The sequence below is a fragment of the Photinus pyralis genome, unplaced genomic scaffold (genome assembly GCF_008802855.1).
Source record: "Photinus pyralis isolate 1611_PpyrPB1 unplaced genomic scaffold, Ppyr1.3 Ppyr1.4_LG9, whole genome shotgun sequence".
Lineage (NCBI taxonomy): Eukaryota > Metazoa > Arthropoda > Insecta > Coleoptera > Lampyridae > Photinus > Photinus pyralis.
Window position 1 is genome coordinate 22,144,021 of NW_022170878.1, and position 19,340 is coordinate 22,163,360.

Here is a 19,340-nt window from a genome sequence, read left to right on the forward strand (position 1 = left end):
GCATATCAATTTCAACGAGTTCAAGAATGTGAGCCGGATTAAAAGTCGTGTTTCTAATACGAGGCAAGTATCAAAAAATTTCCCTACTGGAAATCGAATGTGAGCCGTTATATGTGAATTACAATTGGCACGGCACTGTCATTCGTCAGATGTCTTCGGCCAATCGGCAATCTATCGTGGCCAACTTCACAGTGGCTTACGCCGGTCTTTTAACGAAACGGTACTCGTGCAGGTCCGCTGTTGAACGTGATGTCTACGAATGTAATCAATCATATTTACGCCTTTCGTTTCTGATTTAGCACTCTTCCTCTTCATTCCCCTTAGAAATTTCTTTGCCGTGTGAAATCCCCTCGGAAATCCCCCTCAAATATTGGTATTACACGCTTCGAAAGTCACGCGAGAAAAATGCGCTTCAGCCAACGGCGCGAGTGCGGCGGGTTTACTACTTTTCGAATAAAACAATACATTTGTTAGGTTTTTTTATTTCGTAACTTCAATTTAATTTAAATTTAAATGGCATATAAAGTAACCCTTATAAAAGCACGTGGACAAAACGTGTTCATCTCGTCCAGTCATAGAAATAAATCCGTGCGCTCGAGTCCCACCAAAGCTTCACCTACAGCCGGAATTCCTACACCTACTTCCCTTTGCGGTTTAGCCCTCGGAAACGCTCCTCGAATTCCCTACTTTGGAATATTCCCGAGAATATTCCTATCAATTAAGTTTTTTTAAATTATTTTTCGAGGCCTTCCCCTCTACCATACTTTTCCAATAATTGTCCTAATTGCTCTAATTTCATTTTTGGAAATGTTTAGAAATACAGTTGCTGTCGAGTCACCTTTGGAATTTTTGTTTTCATGGCAAATCATATTAATTTAACTTGAACTTCCAAAGGCGACTCGACGTCAATTCTTTTTTGATCACCCGTTAGTTTAAATGAATACTTTCAACAATCCATTTTTCGGTGCGCATGTCACACGTGACTCGGAGAGTCTAAATTGTTTATTGCAACAATGGAAGAAATGTTGAGTAATCCCCCTTCATGTTTACAAAAACCGATTACCATAAACTTATCGGGAATAAACAAACAATTTAGAAAAATATTGCGGTGAATTATTCTGAATCATCCTGTGCAATGTTGCAAACAACTGCCACGAGGCACCGATCAGCTGATTCATTCTCCGTTGGGCTCGCAAGCAAAAATTCGATCTCGAGAATATGTAAAGCGCCTTCATCCGGCCAAATAAACACACGTACTTGTGATAGATAAGTCTTATCTCGTTCTTTAGACTTTCACTTAGCACAGGGGAGCGATTTTGCCTTAATTAAGTCATGAAAATGTACCTTACGTTCGTGACACACTTAAACTGTGACCTTTTTAATAGGTAATTGAAATTTGTCTTGATCTTGACCAACTAAATTAGCATTTTAAGCGTGTCCATATGGCCGGAGTGTATGTATTTGAAATTATTAGTGCGGCGGACTTACCTCTCTTGCACCATTCGGACTGTCGAATATGCGTTTCGAGCTCCTCGGACGTATACTCCACATCCTGGTCGTGAACTCTCCTTTTCACCTCGCTAGATGATCTAGTAAAAACTTTGGTACGTTTGAGGGCTTTGCCCATGTTAACATCAGTATCCGAAGAGTCTCCCTCAAAGAAGCCACTTTCTTTAGTTTTCTTGTGATGGCGCATTTTCAAGCCTCGGATATTATTAGACGGAATTTAAGTAATTGATTCATTAAACGCTTTCAGAAATGGTATTTTAATAGGTGTAGGTATCTTTGAAAACTGGAACGTGAAGCAAATATGTAGGTCATAAAACCGTAAGTTACACACGCGGAAAATTTTGAAGAGATGCCGTTAATCACACCAAATCACTAAAACACCGTAATTTTCACTATCACAGTCACAACAAACCGAAAGACTTGACGAAAATGACCAAATGACAGAAATTTTGAGGTTAACGTTTTGAGTTAAAAGTCCAAGGGTACAGTCTTACAAAAGCAGATTTCATAATCCGTCGATTTTCGCGTTTGAAACCATCGAGGGTTTGTTAAAAGGCACTAAATTAACTGAGGCATTTTCAATGTTTCTAGAAATTAAAAAGAAAAATTTTTAAACTAAACGTAAACAAACTAAGAGACACGAATTCGTTTAGCTACTGATGATGTTGACGGGCTTCGGACCTTCGGTCGCGTTCGACCCGTTCGGCACATCCCTTCCTCTACTTCATTCCAACTAGCTTACCAACCGCGTCGCGCCGCGCGAGAATTTTTCGCGAGAAAGTCCACAGATTTTTGTTAGTGCGGTAAATTATAACGCTGGACAGAATCAGATTCTTTTTGCATTTACTATTTTAACATATTATTCTCCATTAACTTCGGCCCAAGACATCAGTCAAAATTCAAGATGGCGGCTGAAGTTTGTAATTCAATGGGATTTGCCAAAAATGTTTTAAAACTAGCAGACCCGTTCTCGAGTTCCCGGTTTCGGCGCCCCAGCCATCCCGTCCAAATGTCCTGCTCACAGATGGGACTTACGCTAGGTTTCTTAGTCTTACTAAATCAGTAACTTTCGTGAGCATATACAGCTTAATATACAGTGTGTGCAAGTTAAGAATTAAGAGCATGGTGAAATCGAAAACCATAAGAGATACACGGTCGGTTAAATTAGAAATAAGTATTTTTGGGGCTTAGTAAAATATGATGTTTTAAAAATTCGGGAATTCCGATCAGTTCCGAAGACATTCGAAAAAACCGAGATTAACCTAACATAACCTAACCTAAAATTAAAAAAATAAAATAAAAACGAATTCCTAAAGGCACTTTTTAAGCTGTACAGTACAGGATGGTGTCCACTGATTTTCGTCTTTGACAAACCATCGTCAACTTTATATTTTATATGGACCGGAAAAAAGTACATAGGTACTGATGTATTCAGTAGCGTTTTTTATTACAAATTCAAAGATGTATGGCACAATTAGCAATGTCATTTAAAGGAAACATCAATGCATTATTTTGAGATTTTGTCAACGCCTACTACAAGTTTTTTTCTAACTTAATAAACATTTCATGTAGAAGGCGTTGACAAAATTTCAAAATAATTCATTGATGGTTCCTTTAAAATTTAAATTACACATTGTAGAATCATATTGTGCCATAGGTGCTACTCAATTCGCGATCCAGATTATCACTAGATGAGGCGCCGGTGTAATTTACAAATGGCGTGCATAGGTGGTTTGTAAACATTGGATTTTTGTACATTGAAAATATAACCCTTTAATCCTATTCCACCTGAAAGGTTTTTTCTTACGAATTCGGACGTGAACACGCAATTAACTTATGATTTTCTAATTAGAAATAAAGATAAACAAGTTAAAAAGTAATCGTAAACGATTTACATAAAGCGCATTTCCACTTGCATTCATTTCCCATTTGTAAGATGCAACTTCTGTTAAAATCGTAAAAATCCGGCCACAAATATGAAAGATAGCGTTGCACATGGGCAATCCATTTTTGTCGTGCTACTTCAATGTCAGTTTATGAGAAGAATTTCATTTCAATGCTTTTCTAAATAAGAAAGTTGGAACTGCGCATGCGCAAACCTAAATTTTGAAACTAATGTTAGATTTTCCTTTGTTCCAAGCGCCTAAATATCAAATTTCACTTAAATGCTTCCATAGATAAAAAAGTTGGCACTGCGCATGCGCAAAATAAAATTTTGAAACTGGCGCTAGATTTTCCTTTATTCCAAGTGCCTATGTATCAAATTTCGTTTAAATTCTTCCATAAATAAAAAAGTTGGCACTGCGCATGCGCAAAACCAAATTTTGAAATTGGCGTTTGATTTTCCTTTATTCCAAGTGCCTATGTATCAAATTTCATTCAAATACTTTTATAAGTAAAAAAGTTTGCAATTCGGTTTATAAATGGTCGAGATGCGAAAAGGGCACTGTGAATTTTGAATCGATTCGATTCAACTTTTGGCATTGCGTATTATATGGCTAAAGCTATGCCCATATTGAATTTCATGCAATTCAGTTCATAACTAACGGAGATGTAAAAGTGATCGAACATTTCTAAACAAAGTTATCGTTCACACGGACAGGTAGATGGACAGACAGACAAAGGAACAGACGGACAGACCAACAGGCAGACGACAGATAGCAATGCAAAATTATAAACGATCTCTAGGATCGTTAATAAACGGCAAAAGTGTAACATTATGGAACATGTAAAAAACGGTTTTTTGTTTTTTTTACAATAACTTTTTTTGTAAGCGGTACAGAAAAAATTCCTTCCTTGGTACAAGACTCGACACCATAACGAACCAAAAAGCGAAAAAAGTAGAACAATAGCTCTTAAGATAAAGAACTAGTAGCGTCGCAAAACGAGCGGACGGACGGACGGACGGACAAAGTGGCCACAATAGCGCATTTTTTTTTATTTTGGAAATGCGCTCAAAAATAAGTATACGGGTTCAGTTGAAAAAGTTGTCGAACCTGACCTCATTTTTTTTAATGAAGCACCCTGTATATTTGAATCTAAAAAGATAGCATATATTTGAAAAAATACAAACACTAAGAAATTCCAACAATTATAAAAACGAGATAACAAATTCTAGAACATTCTAAAAATTGCATAAAATAATTGTGTAAAAAATTCAAAGAAATTCTAAAAAATCTGTAACATCCAAACAAATTTCTAAAATATCTAACAATTTAGAAAATTCTAATTTCTGAAAACTTAAAATAATTCTAAAAAATCCAAAAATTCTACAAAATGCTAGTAGTGTACACCAAAATTCTACAGTGATTTTCTCTTCGGGATAAACCACTTCAAATTTGCACACTACAATTTTAAAAGAATTTCTAAAAGTTCTAAATCTAAAAAATTCTAGAAAACTCTGACAATTGTATAAAATGATTGTGTGCACGCGCGTTCGGTAAAAATTCTAAGGAAATTCAAGAGAAGTTCTGAAAAAATTCAAGAAAACAAAAATATATAGTTCTAAAAAATTCCAAGTTCTGGCAAATTAAAAAAATTTTTTTTTACAAAAATCTAGAAAATTCTACAAAATGCTAGTAGTGTACACCAACATTCAACAGTGATTTTCTCCTCAGGGTAAACCACTTTATATTTTGCCAACACTAAAATTTAAACGTTTTAAATACTAAAAGAAATTCTAGAAAATTCTAAACATTGTACAAAATGATAATGGTGTGCGCATTTGCGTTCGGTAAAAATTCTAAAAATAATAGAAACAACCTATCAGGTGTAAACATGCAAAAAACAAAACTTCAAATTTTGTGTATACTAAAAGAGATTCTAAAAAATATTAACAATTGTAAAAACGAGATACATAATTCTAGAAAAGTCTAAATATTGTATAAAGTAATTGTGTTCTAAAAAATTCTAAAAAAATGTTCGAATATTTTTAAAAAATTCAAAAGACTAGTAGTGTACACCAAAATTCTACAGTGATCTTCTCCTTGGGGTAAACGACTTCCAATTTTGTGCACACTGAATTCTCAGAGTTTAAAATATTCTAAAAAATTCTAGAAATGTTTAAAACCTATATCAAATAATTGTGCGCATGTGCGTTCGGAAAAAGATTCTAAACAATTCTACAACATTCTAACGATTATAAGAAATTCAATATTTTAAAAAGTGTATAAAATAATTGTGTGCATGTGCGTTCGAAAAGAAAAAAATTCTTAGAAATTTAAGAAATTTCTAAAAAAATTTACAAATCTAACTCTGAAAAATTAAAATACATGTAGTGATTCTACAGTGATTTGGACAAGACCGTACCGCACGCCATTTCACAGCTTAAAATGTACCCCCCCCCCTCTTGGAAAGGTGGAAAATGATTTTTTCAAACATCGATCACGTATAGGATTTTTGAAAATTAATTTTAAGCTGACATCTGGCCCCCCCCCCCCATATCCCATATACGGTTTTTAAAAAGTGATTGAAACTTTACCATCAAATTTGTCCTCTTGGAGCAGTGTGGGGATGGGGTGGGGTTCATACGATCCAATAAGTTCGTGTTTAGGGGTATTTTTCGAAAAAAAATCCGTCTGTCCGTCTGTTCCTCGTCCGAGAAGGAACAGAGCCGGCGTATCAATTTCAACGAGTTCAAGAATATGAACCGGATTAAAAGTCGTGTTTCCGAATGCGAGACAAGTGTCACAAAATTCCCCTACTGGAAATCGAATGTGATCCGTTATATGTGAATTACAATTCGCACGGCACTAAAATTTAAAAGACACATTAAAGAATCATATTGTGCCATACGAGGTGCCATACATGCTACTCAATTCGCGATCCAGATTATCACTTGAGGCGCCGGTGTAATCTACAAATGGCGTGCATAGGTGGTTTGTAAACCCTGGGTTTTTGAAGCTTGAAAATATAACCCTTTAATCCTATTCCACCTGAAAGGTTTTTTCTTATAAACTCGAGGCGTGAACACGTAATTACTTAACTAATTTTCTAATTAGAAATAAAGATCACAATTTATCATTCAATTTCTAGCGCACTCGTACAACTTTACAACAACTCGCCGACATTCTCTTACGTCGATTATGCTTTAAAACAATGTGAGTAGCGCAATTACACTGTTCACAAATCAATTATTCGGAAAACTTGTGGAAGCCGAGTTCGATACAACCTTTGGCAGATTAGTTTTACTATAGGGCGACTTTTGTTAAGCTGAACCTATAATTTGCCTAGACATGGGCCGAACTCGCCTTCGGCTCGCTTGGCAATACCTCGGGAATGATCGGTTTTAAACAAATCCATTCTGCGTGTGTTAAAAATGATAATTGCAAAATAAATGCCGAGCGGGTCAAAGTGGGTTCGCCACAACCTTTGCCAGATAATTCGACAGGATGAGAGTACTACAACAATTAAAAAATGATTACCTTATTCACAATAACTAAGAGTAGTGAAAATTCCCGAGCTTGCACCTCGAATGTACGGCATGTCTCCAAAATACCGATGAACAAAACAAAATCAATGGATGGTAACAGCTGTACTTTTTGAAGGAATGCGGCTTGACTTTTTCTTTAAAATTCCACGTGATTGCAAAAATTATGCAATCCGTCGGAAGACTAAAATGTAGGTCTACTGCATGACATATGCAGTCCATTTTTAGTCTACTTTCCGGTTCAGGGCCGAATAGTTTAACTTCGCAATAATTTTGAAACTTCCATTGTCGAAAATTCAACTCTATTTCCTCTTCGCAATTTATTATTTCAAATTTGAGCCACAAAAAAACGTCCCAATGAAAATCTGTGTCTGTGTCTCTCTTATGCTTTTCGATTTCCCCATGCTATTCATTCTGATCTTGGAGCCAACCGTTCCCCATAACAAGAGAGGGACAATAGTCAATAAATAAATAAATGAACGAGTTTAGGCAGGTATACATACAAACATTTATTTTTATTTATACAGGGTGTTCCTAAACATGATGTAAATACGAATGGGGCTAATTCTTTGGCTTATTGTATGACTAACAGTTCATATAAACATAGGTCCGCACACGCTTTGTTACCGTTCTACAGGATGTTATACTTTCACCGTACGCTTTACAATTTAAACCTTTAATTTATAAACATAGGTACTGATGCAAACACAAGATACAATTTCAAATGCGAACTGTCAAAACTAATAAAAACAAGAGCTTATCCAAATAAGGTCAGGGCCTACTGGCCAACTACCGAAAATTGATTTTGATTCTTTGGGTCGATAACGGTCGCAAATACGAAAAAATTACAGCACGTTGTAATTACTATTGGTGGGATAAAACCGCCATTTAAAAACCTAGAAAACCCAAACCTCTACCACCTATAAAATGTACACGCAATTTGTAAATTACACCTCTAAATCGCGAATAAGGAGACCTGCTTTGGTTATACCGTTGACACGTGAAAGTCAAACACATTGGTTATACCACAGAATAAAGAGTACGCTTTCCTTATTCTGTGGTTATACGCATACCCCGGCGACAAACGTTGCAGGTTGCTGAAAATTTGCGCGCCAGTAGCAAGCGAGTTGCGACGAAAACGAGGTCGCGGGAACTTTCAAACCTGTGTTTATATATTTTCGGCTATTAGACCAACGATAACGTTTTGTACTTACTTGACATAAGTGTTCGACCTTCATAAACAACTAAAGTAAATAAAAACAAAATTAAAAGTCAAGTAAGAATCAATAATAAATAATGTCAACAACTTCAGCTGGCAATATCGCGCTACGTTAGGATTTTGAATGTCGAAATGCGATTGGTCAATAGTAGAATGACACAGCATTGTGTTTTTGTAGCCAATTCACTTTTTATAGCAGTATGAAAAATAGGAAATTTAAACATGATTGAAAGAATAATTGTCTTGATCTCGGACTATGAGGCCTCTGATAGGCAACACATTATACACAGGAGTCTACACAAACATTGAAATATCTACCACAACAGATATTGTATATCTGTGCTACTACATACTTTGATATTTTTAGAAATGGGTAAAATACACTTCCAAGATACTACCTACTTATTTGACGCCCTTCGGTATCATCCAGAGATCTTACGTACAGGGCTATCATTTCAAAACGAATCGTCGATCACTTATAATTTATAAACAAAAATTCCACGTCAATTTATATAGGTAGGAGGAAGTTTAATGAAAGCCCCCCCCCCTCGCCTCTTAGGAATTACTACAAAATCTTTGAATTTGAACCATTTCACATTTTGCCCCTTTCCCTTACAAAAACACCTACAGTTATCTCAAGTGTACTCAAAAAATGACGGCAGAACAATAATTGGCGACCTTCTAGAACATTATCAAGAACTAAGAAGGTATCATAAAGTTTTCTATATAAGCAAATTCAATTGTGTTTAGTTTCAGTCTTAGCATCGATGTCGAAGTGATAAATAATGAAATCGAGATTCGTGGTTAAATTTAAGTGTATGCATTAATTGTTACTGTTATAAATTAATCTAAGGACCGTTTTATATTTAGTTTATCGTTAATAGTGTTAGTTTCTGTGAACGTTAGTAATTAATTAAGTAAATCAGATATTAAATTTACGGTCCACTTGTGTTGGGTGTTGACAATTAGTAAAAATTGTAGTAACCAAATCCAGAGAAGAAATAGAACAACTGCTGCAATTCATGCACAAAATGATAGCCGGTCAACAAACCATGGCAGCCAAAATCGAAGCTAGTCCACAAGAAATAAGAAGTATGATGCCTTTCCTATTACTTTTAGCACTTTCACAGTAGCCTTGAGAAAAAGTAATGAAATCTTCGTATGCTAGGGGGGTTTCATTAGTCGGTAAAGTTGCATTCGCCCGTAGATTTTAGCGATGGCAAATTAAATTAGTTTTGTGGTCAAGTAAGCACTAAATCCGAAGAAGTTTAGGGCGGGTTAAGTATAAGCCATTAGCCAACTACAGGTGTAAACGCATAAAGTAGTTAACAAAATGCGTTACGTGTCACGTCCAAATTTTGTCATTCCCCGTAAAGAAGAGGAACTTCATATACCAACAACTACGAACCTGACCTAGGGGGATTTTCAACAAAGACGAAATCTATGGATATCGACGCGACATCAAAATCTATACGGACTAGAAGGTATTGCGACTTTTGTAGTCGGCAATTGCAAAGATCGGAAGTGACCTTGATAAATTGTTTCAACCCCGGAGGAAACCGGCAATCATTTCGTAGAGCAATTAATTGCTTCCTCTTTCAACAATGAGGTAGTGTGACACACATTTAAGACTGTATTTCCGATACAACCGTCGTCTGTGTTGCGAGATTCAACTGTTTTAAGAAGGGGGTAGTGTGGCGATCGATCTAAAAGATTTGTGAAGAGGGATAATATAAAGGAAACTCAAAAGGTGATATATGATTAACAGGGATAAAAAGGGGATCAGGGAGTGGGAGAAGAAAAGCATAGAGACGAGTGGAAGCGGAAGAGAGAAAATGCGAGTGACAACAGAGAAGGAATGGAAAATAAAAACATGGTAGATGAAAGAGAGGAGGTGGGGCTAATGCAGGGGGGGAGATTTAAATGCCAGAACAGGGAAAGGGAAATTTGGTGGAGATGGGAAGGGGATCTCAAAATAGAAAATCAAGAGATAAACAATGTAATAAAAAGGAAGATGTGTTACCGGAATTATCAATCGCCCTTTGTGAGTATCCTCTTCCGACAATCCGTTCTTCAGGTATAAGGGAATATACCCGATCACGATAAGAGGTCGGTGAGGAGGGCTATGGTTGGTAGAAATGAATTCATTTAGTTTCACTCCCCCCCCCCCTCACCATCCACCCCCTACTTTGATAGAGGACAGAAAGAAGGGCAGTAGTTGGCGGAAAACGGTTCCTTTCGTTGAGACCTTTTAATTAGAATATAATGATAGATAAAATTAATTATTAACCCCCCCCCCCCTACCCTATCAGGCCCCTCACTGATCTCGAAAAAGAGTCGCACGGGAAAGTTATAGTTTGTACAAACCAATTTATTTCGATGAGACCTTTCATTAGAATACCATGAAGGTATTACATGTGTTTACCCCCCCCCCCCCGCCCCCCAGCAGTAGTTTGTAGAAAACTGTTCCTTTTGTTGAGACCTTTAATTACAATACTATGAGAGATAAAATTAATTTCTAATCGCCCCCCCCCCCTCTGGCCCCGTCGCTCACTGATCTCGAAAAAGAGTCGCAAGGGAAAGTTATAGTTCGTACAAACCAATTTATTTCGATGAGACCTTAGAGACTTAGAATACCATGAAGGGTAGAACATGTGTTTACCCCCCCTCCCCCATCCATTTTCTAAAGTTTAACTTGGCACCACTACTAAAGGCATGCGTATGCAAAATCTGAGACCAATTGGTTGTGGTATGTGAAAGTTATGCACCAGGAAATACTTCGTGGGGGAGGGGCCCTTTTAAACAGCGAAATTCGATGGCCGTCTGGCACACCTTCAAGGTATAGGCTACCTACTGTAAAATATTCCAGAACTCTAGGACCATTCTCCTAGCAGTAGTTCAAAACGGCAGAAGTGGGTCCGGGCGGACGGACGTACGGACGGACGTACGTACGGACCGACGGACAAAACGCAAACAATAGCACATTTTTTTTTTATTCTTAAAAAATGCGCTAAAAAGACAATAACATAGAAACAAGTAAATGAAAGGCAGGAACGAGTACAGAGGAGAGAATCAGACATAGAGTAATGGTGGAGAAAGAAAGAAAAGAAGAGAACAGAAAAAAGTACAAAAGAAAATGTAAGGAAAAAAATGAAGAAACAGAAAGAATATGAAGAAAAATTCAAGGAAATAAGAGCACAGAAGGGCTTTTGGAAGCTAATGAACAGATGAAAGGGGAAACACATAAAAATGGGAAAGAAATACAAATAAAAGACTGGAAGCAGCACTTCATGAAGGTACGACACGGAAATCAGGAGAAAGAGGAGGTGACATAGGAACATAGAAGAGAGGAGGTGGAAGAGTAGACGGGATAGCAAGAGAGGAGATTAGAGACTGAAGAAAGGGAAAGTGGTAGAAAGATTCCCCTCCCATTTTTAAATTCGACTGTATATATGTACTACACAGATTGGTGGGAAAAGAATAAGAAAAAAAGGGAGGCAGAAGGGCGTTTTTGATTCATTTAAATGCAGCGTTTGACAGAGTGGAAAATGATAAAAGATGGGAAAATACACAATAAAGTAAAGGACAGAATCAAGGAACTATCTGGAGAAGGTGGAAGGAATGGGGTGAACTAGAAGGAATATAAAGAAGGCATTACAAATGGGCACTGGGTCTAAACAGAAGGACACCAAATTACATATTAGACGAAGAAATAAAAGTAGAGCAGATAAGGATAGTCAGGACGCAGACTCTAGAGGAGGAGAGAAAGAGGAAACGAGTAGGAAACAGTAGGTACAAGGAGCTGGTTGCCGAATTTCCTCAGGGAAGAAAAAAAATCAAGATATAATAGCGAGATTTAGATGCAGAAACGACAGGAAAGGAGAAGTGGAGAAACGAAGACAAATGCAGAATTTCGGAAGAGAAAGAGCACATGCTTAGAAAATGAAAAAGCAGAAAGAACAAAGGAAAGCAGAAGTATAGATTGGAAAAGGTGGGAAGAGGAGAAAAATGGATGAAGATGATTTTAGAGAAAAGGAAAAAACCTACAAATTGTAATTTTTTGTAATTGATTGATTGGATTATATGCCCAATGGCATTAATAAAGACTGATTGATCCAGTATCATCCAGTAACTCCCTTGAACTTCTATGAGTCAAAAATGGTATGCCGGAACGAAGGGCAATGAAAAAGCCGCCAAACTAGCCAGAATGTCCACAAACGACCATTTTGCGGGCTCTCTCACTTGCAGTATCCAATGTATTACCTAAATCTAATAATTCAAGATACCTAGGCAAAACACCAAATGGGATTAGGTGTCAGACTGTCGCCACGCGAGAGAGGCCATTTAATTAGGTACGTGATTTATTTATGTACAATCATTCATGAACTTATAACGGCCTTTAAACAGATACTCATGTAGACATGAAAATTTATACCACGAGCACGAATTTCACTAGTTATCACTTCGCCATCGATGTTGGAACGCATTAAACGCAATTTAATTTGCTTATACGTATATCAAACAAAAAAGCTTCTAAAGAATTCTCAACTCAGCATATCACATTTCATGGAAATAATGCGTCGCTCTCATTCCTTATCTCCGGTGACTAATCCTTTCTCCGATTTATGGCGCCTTGACGTCGCTCTAGAAAATTCGCTAAAGTAAGTTAAAAAAAGCACATACATCGCATGGGATCGACTCCATTTCTGTATTAAAACATTCTGTATGAAACCAATAAATTTACGAAGGGCAACTGTCTTGCGCTTTCCAATATTATAGGTACTGAAGATTTAAACATTCAATCGAGAAAAATGCAATTGCACCCAACCATCGCAATTTCATATTTTGTACAACATGATCCTCGAGGCGTTTTTGAATAATTCTTAAGAAAGGTTCGATTGGGAATACAGAACTAAACAGGCTTTCATTTGATTAATTAAAACCAAAGTGCGCACACATTTTGGGGCGAGCTTCCCTCAATAGGGTGTAAAATTTAAAATTCGTACGTACTCGGATTACGGAGACAGGGTAGATATCTGCATTATCAATAAACCACTTTAAGGCGGGAAATTCCCAACCGCAAGTTATGCAAGCAACATTACACGAAACAAGTTCCATTGCAGCCTTTACAACAATTTAAACCTATAATTTACGAAATTAAAATGAAAACTAAGCAGAGGGTATTGATTTAAAGGTTCTATAGGTCAAGGACGTTACCTATTCGTTACTTATGGCCTCATTATAAATTGTAATTAGGAAAACAATGCCCGATGTTTTGTTGCACGGGTGCAACACCTACACTGGTGATATGCACTTACCGTAGGTAATATCGTGGGTCACAGTCTCCTCTAAGGACACGATGACAGTTTGGGTCATGGAACGAACAGACGGTGATTTCGAGTGTAATTTAGAGAGCGGTATCGGGGTTTTAGAGAAATTGTCCTCATGTTTCGCATTCTCTTCCTGTTCGATTTCCATACCTACTGATTTAAATTGTTGCACCGTTTTTACGCACTAACACGCACTCAGAACGTTCTTAACCCCATGTCGCCCCGACTAAAGTTAAATTTCGAGCACATTTGCAAGTGTCAACATTATTTAAACTAAAAATTATTGTTCAATGTTTACCGATGTCAAATCGCGGTAGATTAGGATGTGCCCGGCCACGAATAGTTCATTCGACATCTCTTGGTACGCGGTGGTTGGGTCGCGTCGCATTAAAAAAATTCATAAACAAGTTTCGCATTCAATTTCCATATATTGCAATTGTGGCAATTGGCGCCCAACCCCCTGCGAGCCCACGCGATCTGTTTCGGCAAGTGTTTACTCGAAAATTTCTAAATACGAACAGATTCATTTTGAAATACTTCATTCCATAAAACTAGACGGCAAGGTCAGATATTTATGGATCTTTCAAGATGGTGTTGGGATTCTACTATCGCTATCGCTCCTTGCGACGTTATCACTATCTTTATTGGGCTGTAGTTACGAGTGCGCGCATAAATTTACTGCAGATGCGTTTTGCAATAACAAATTATATTCGCATTGATAGGTAAATATTTACGGTCGAATTTGAAATGCATGCGCATGTGCAGTGAGATTTTTACGGAGACCACTTGTTGCTAAGTTATTTTTAGCGGCAAATTTATTCTGCCTTCATCTACAGGCTGATCTTTAAGGCTTGACAGTACATACAGAACGAAGTATGTAAAGTTGTTTGATGGCAGAAACATAAACTTAGACCAATTTTATAATGCACATTTTCGATCTCCATAAACCAAGCGACGCGGCGGAAGCTATCTTTCGCGCTTTTGAGGAAAACTTTTAAGTTGTTTTTCCAAGATTATCTATAAATGAAGTTGGAACAATTTCCAAAATTGGGATAAGTTCTGTAGTGTACTTAATCCCCAGGTTCTACGCTAACTTCACACTACAAGAACATGGAAATAAAGTCAACCCGGCAACGTTTAAAAATGGTCACCCGAATGTGACTATTCTCTCCAAACCTAACAAGATCCCGCTTAAAACTGAAAAGTGGCACGTGTGACGTGATCAAACATCTAAGGGAGGACCCCCTTACATTAATGGTAAACAACGCTCTGACCTGAAGCACAGTAGGGAAGGAACGTAAAATAAAACACTGAATTGTGAAAAGTGTGTATAATAATGATCGTAATCCTTATGATTGTGAAATCCCGGAAATTTAGTTGGTGTACGTGAATGTAACACAGCCAAAAACGTCTCGTACTCTCGCAAAAGTAACTGCCAAGGGTAAAAAGAGTACGACGAAGCAAAATCTTGCAGATTGATTAATACAGTCTAAAAGTTAGTTAACAATAGTATATTGTTTTATAAGGAGTAAAAGTGTGACTTTTTGTGGCAAGTCTGAATGTTTGACGGCCGAACGTAGTGAGGCCGACAATTTCAGACGCGCCACAAAAAGTGCTTTTACTCCGAATAAAACATACAATTTTTTCCGCAAACGCTGTTCAAACGATAGAATTAAGGGAGTATTCCTAAAAAGATTGCAGCGCATCTGTTAAATGTTGAAAAATTTAAAACTAGATTGCTGTGGTTTGCGGTTGTTATGGTGAAAGAAAATTTTGACAATTCAACAAATTAATTATCGGGAACATTCAAAGCCCTTTTGAACTGTGCGTTTTTGGTAAGTACCCGAGTATCAAGTAGATAAAGTAGTAAAAGATATTGACCAATTTTTCTTGCAGGTTACATATTATGTCGGATTCCGAACTTAACTGTACGCCGCCAGACGTTCTTGCAATTGCCAAGACAGCTACGAACGATTTAATTCCAACGAAGTCAAGTAGAGTTTATACTCATGCTTATGAAAGATTTCTCACATGGTGCAATGAGAAAAACATTACAAACTATTCTGAAAATGTGCTACTAGCTTATTTTTGTGAATTGGCAACCAATCTAAAAATGAAGAGTTCAACAATGTGGTCTCAATATTCCATGATAAAAGCATTATTAAATCTTAAACATGGATTAGATATTAGCAAATATATGAAGCTACGTGCTTATTTGAAAAAGCAGAATGAAGGCTATACTCCCAAAAAATCAAAGGTATTCACAAAGGAACAGTTTGAAGATTTTTTAAACAATGCACCTGATGAGCAATATTTGGGGATTAAGGTTAGTTATAAAATACTTACCTAGGTATACCTGCATAAATACATTAAAGTTTTAAAATAATATATGCTATTTTCAGGTTGTTTTAGTAATAGGCGTATCAGGAGCATGTAGGTGCGATGAAATGGTGAATATGACAATAGACAATATAGAGGATTTAGGATCTGTTATTCATATAAAGATTCCTGATAGCAAAACTAAAAAGCCACGATCGTTTACAATTATTGGTGAAAAATACATAAATCTTTATAGAAAATATACTTCCTTGCGCCCCCCCGCTATGGAAAGCCGTCGATTTTTCTTGAAATTTCAAAACGGAAAATGTTATCGCATGGTCATGGGAATTCATACAATTAGTAATGTACCCAAAACAGTAGCAACTTTTTTAAAACTACCGGATTCAAAACTTTACACAGGCCATGCTTTAAGAAGAACTTCAGCTACATTGCTGGTGAATGGAGGAGCTGATATCACTTGTTTAAAGCGGCATGGAGGTTGGAGGTCGAGCACTGTGGCTGAAGGATACCTAGAAGATTCTTTGTCTAATAAAAAAGAAACCGCGAAAAAAATCTTAATGCCAAATTCTTCGTCATTGGGCCTGAATGCAGCTTCCGATGAGCGAAATTCGGTGGACGTTGATTTAACAGATGTTGAAACGAGTAAGAAGTCAAAGGAAATGTTATTGGCTAACTCATTCAACTCTACACAAAATTCTATTGAATTAGAAGTCAATAAATCAGGAAGTGTGTTAAATTTGTGCGGTGCAACTCTAAATAATTGTAATTTCACAATTAATATGTAATTATCGCTAATAAATCTCCAAAGTTCAACTACCTGATGATATTTACTGTCTGTCATGTCACTTTTTTCTCCGGCCGTGAGCGTACAAAATATACACAATGTTGGTTACACTCAAGGTTAAAAACAAATTTTGGAAACAAAGGGTCAGGTAAGAGTATGTACCTAAATTCTGAGGGGACTGCAGGGACAAGACCAAGTAATCAACATCAATAAACAAAAATTAAGCAAGCTGTAATGTTTCTAGGGGGCTATCAAACCGACAAGCCTTTAGTGGTACTAAGTTAAACTTTAGAAAATGAGGAGGGGCGGGGGAGGGAATTAAACACATGTTCTACCCTTCATGGTATTCTAATGAAAGGTCTCATCGAAATAAATTGTTTGTTGTTCCCGTGCGACTCTTTTTCGAGATCAGTTAGCCACGGGGCCGGGGGGGGGGGGGGGGGGTCAAATTAATTTTATCTCTCATTGTATTTTAATTAAAGGTCTCAACGAGAAAGAAACCGTTTTCTACCAACTACTGCCCCTTCTTTCTGTCCTCCTATCAAAGTACGAGGTGGAGAGAGAGGGAGGCAGTGGAACTAGTTTTATCCATGATGGTAATGATTCTCGGAAGAGGGTACTCACAAAGGGCGATTGAGACGTCTGCAAGAAATATATCTATTGGTGAAGTCAAAACAAAAGATATTTGAGTTTAAAAAAATGCGCTTTATCTGCACAAGAGTTGTGCACAATTTATACTTGTTTATACTCTCCTTCATATTTTTCAACTGCTTCTCTGTACTCCTTCCTATTTCTTCGTCTTGTTCCTCTAGTCTCCTTCTATCGACTTCGCAGTATCTCTTGCCCATTACTGTTTCTCCTTTCGTTCTTGTATCTTTCCATTTCTTGATCTTTTTATCTTGCTTGGGTTAATTAATTGATGTGATGATCCGCTTCGAAATTCTTCTATTTCTTCCAGTATTTTTAGCGAATTTTTTAAGAATTAAAAAAAATGTGTTATTGTTTGCGTTTTGCCCGTCCGTCCGTCCGTTCGGACACACTTCTGCTGTTTCGAACTACTTTTAGGGGAATGGTCCTAGAGTACTGGAATTTTTTGCAGTAGGTAGCCTACACCTTCAAGGTGTGCGAGACGGCCATCAAATTTCGCTGTCTAAAAACCCCCCCCCCCCCCGAATTATTTCCTGTGATGCTGTTTTTGAAAGTAAAACATGCATAACTATTACATACGACAACCAATTGGTCTCCGATTTTGCATACGCATGCCTTTAATGGTGCCAAGTTAAACTAAACCATAGCCCTCCTCCTCGACCTCTTATCGTGATCGGGTATATTCCCGTATACCTCAAGAACGGATTGTCGGAAGAGGGTACTCACAAAGGGCGATTGAGACGTCTAGAAGTTGAAGATGTCAAAACGGTTAAAAATGCGCATTATCTGCTCAAGAGTTGTGCACAATTTATACGTCTTGTTTACATCTTCCATTCCTTCTCTGTTGTTGCATTTTCTCTCTTCCGCTTCCACTCGTCTGTATGCCTTCCTTCTCCCATTCCCTTATCCCATTTTTATCCTTGTTAATAATACCTATACTCCCTTTTGCTCTTTCCTTTATGTTATCTTTTTTCACAAATCTTCTAGATCGTTCACCACTCTATCCCCTTCCTAAAATAGTTCAGTCTCGAAACACAGACGACGGTTGTATCGGAAGTACAGTTTTAAGTGTCTCACACTACCTCGTTGTTCAAAGAGGAAGCAATTAATTTTTCTACGAAATGATTGCCGGTTTCCACTGGGGTTGAAACAACAGTCTAACTTATCAAGGCGACATCCGATCTTTGCAATCTACAACTACAAATGTAGCAATACCTTCTAGCCGGTATATATTTTCATGTAGTGTCGATATCCATATATTTCGTCTTTGTTGAAAATCCCCCTAGGTCAGGTTCGTAGTTGTTGGTATATGAAGTTCCCTCTTTACGGGGAATGACAAAATTTGGACGTAACACGTAGCACGAATTTAATTTGCCCTCGGTAAAATCTACGGTCGAATGCGACTTACACACAAAAATGCATCGACTAATGAGACCCCCTAGCATACGAAGATTCCATTACTTTTTCTGAAGACTACTGTGAGAGTGCTAAAAGTAAATTATCGAAGCATACGAAGATTCCATTACTTTTTCTGAAGACTACTGTGAGAGTGCTAAAAGTAAATTATCGAATGGGGTTTTGCTGGCGAGTTTAAGGTAACGCTGGGAGGAGGGGGGGGGGCAACAGTAACCTTATCTTGTATCTCATCTTGAATCATACTTCTTATTTCTTGTGGACTAGTTTCTCACTCAAGCCATCCCACACTTGAGATGAACCTGAAGATGCTGGAAGGTACGGTCAGCATACCCCCAACATGGACTTGGACTAAAGCGGGGTGCTCCAGTCTTGCTGACACCCCCCTTGCTGCGGTCTGCCCTTCTTCGTCGACGGTTGGGTCTAGTGATGCGCGCATTCGAATGAAAACTATCGAACTATTCGATAGTCGCAAACCATTCGAATAATTCGATAGTGGACAAGTAATTCATTCGAATGAATTGTCTTGAATGAACGAATTATTTGCAATTGCACACACAGTTCATAATACTAAATACCTTATGTTACGTTGAAAAATGTAAATATTATTTATTTCTTAATCCAGATGGTCACGGTTTGGGATTGGGAATTATAAATTTTATAATACCT

General features: G+C 37.4%; 2 protein-coding genes across 4 annotated transcripts in view; one reads left to right on the forward strand and one right to left on the reverse strand.

Annotated features, from left to right (window-relative positions):
• Nucleotides 1-13,851, reverse strand: part of LOC116180225 (ribosomal protein S6 kinase alpha-5-like) — a 69,322-nt gene extending 55,471 nt beyond the window's left edge. Inside the window, exon 1 of one of the 2 annotated variants that reach the window (XM_031500114.1) lies at nt 13,475-13,851. In XM_031500114.1, coding sequence (XP_031355974.1) covers nt 13,475-13,634 — 160 coding nt within the window. In that variant the 5' untranslated portion in view covers nt 13,635-13,851. Of the gene's footprint in view, nt 1-1,488; nt 2,160-13,474 lie in introns of those variants that run through there. The other variant, XM_031500113.1, reaches the window with a different exon arrangement.
• Nucleotides 13,852-15,504: 1,653 nt separating this feature from the next.
• On the forward strand, nt 15,505-16,667 carry LOC116180226. 2 transcript variants are annotated; one of them, XM_031500116.1, is made up of 3 exons: nt 15,505-15,812; nt 15,889-16,165; nt 16,226-16,667. In XM_031500116.1, the coding sequence occupies exons 1-3, from the start codon at nt 15,600-15,602 to the stop codon at nt 16,609-16,611; spliced, it is 876 nt and encodes a 291-aa protein (XP_031355976.1). In that variant the 5' UTR covers nt 15,505-15,599; the 3' UTR covers nt 16,612-16,667. The 2 variants fall into 2 exon arrangements, with proteins under 2 accessions (XP_031355976.1, XP_031355975.1); XM_031500115.1 differs by having other exon boundaries at nt 15,889-16,663.
• The last annotated feature ends 2,673 nt before the right edge of the window (nt 16,668-19,340 follow it).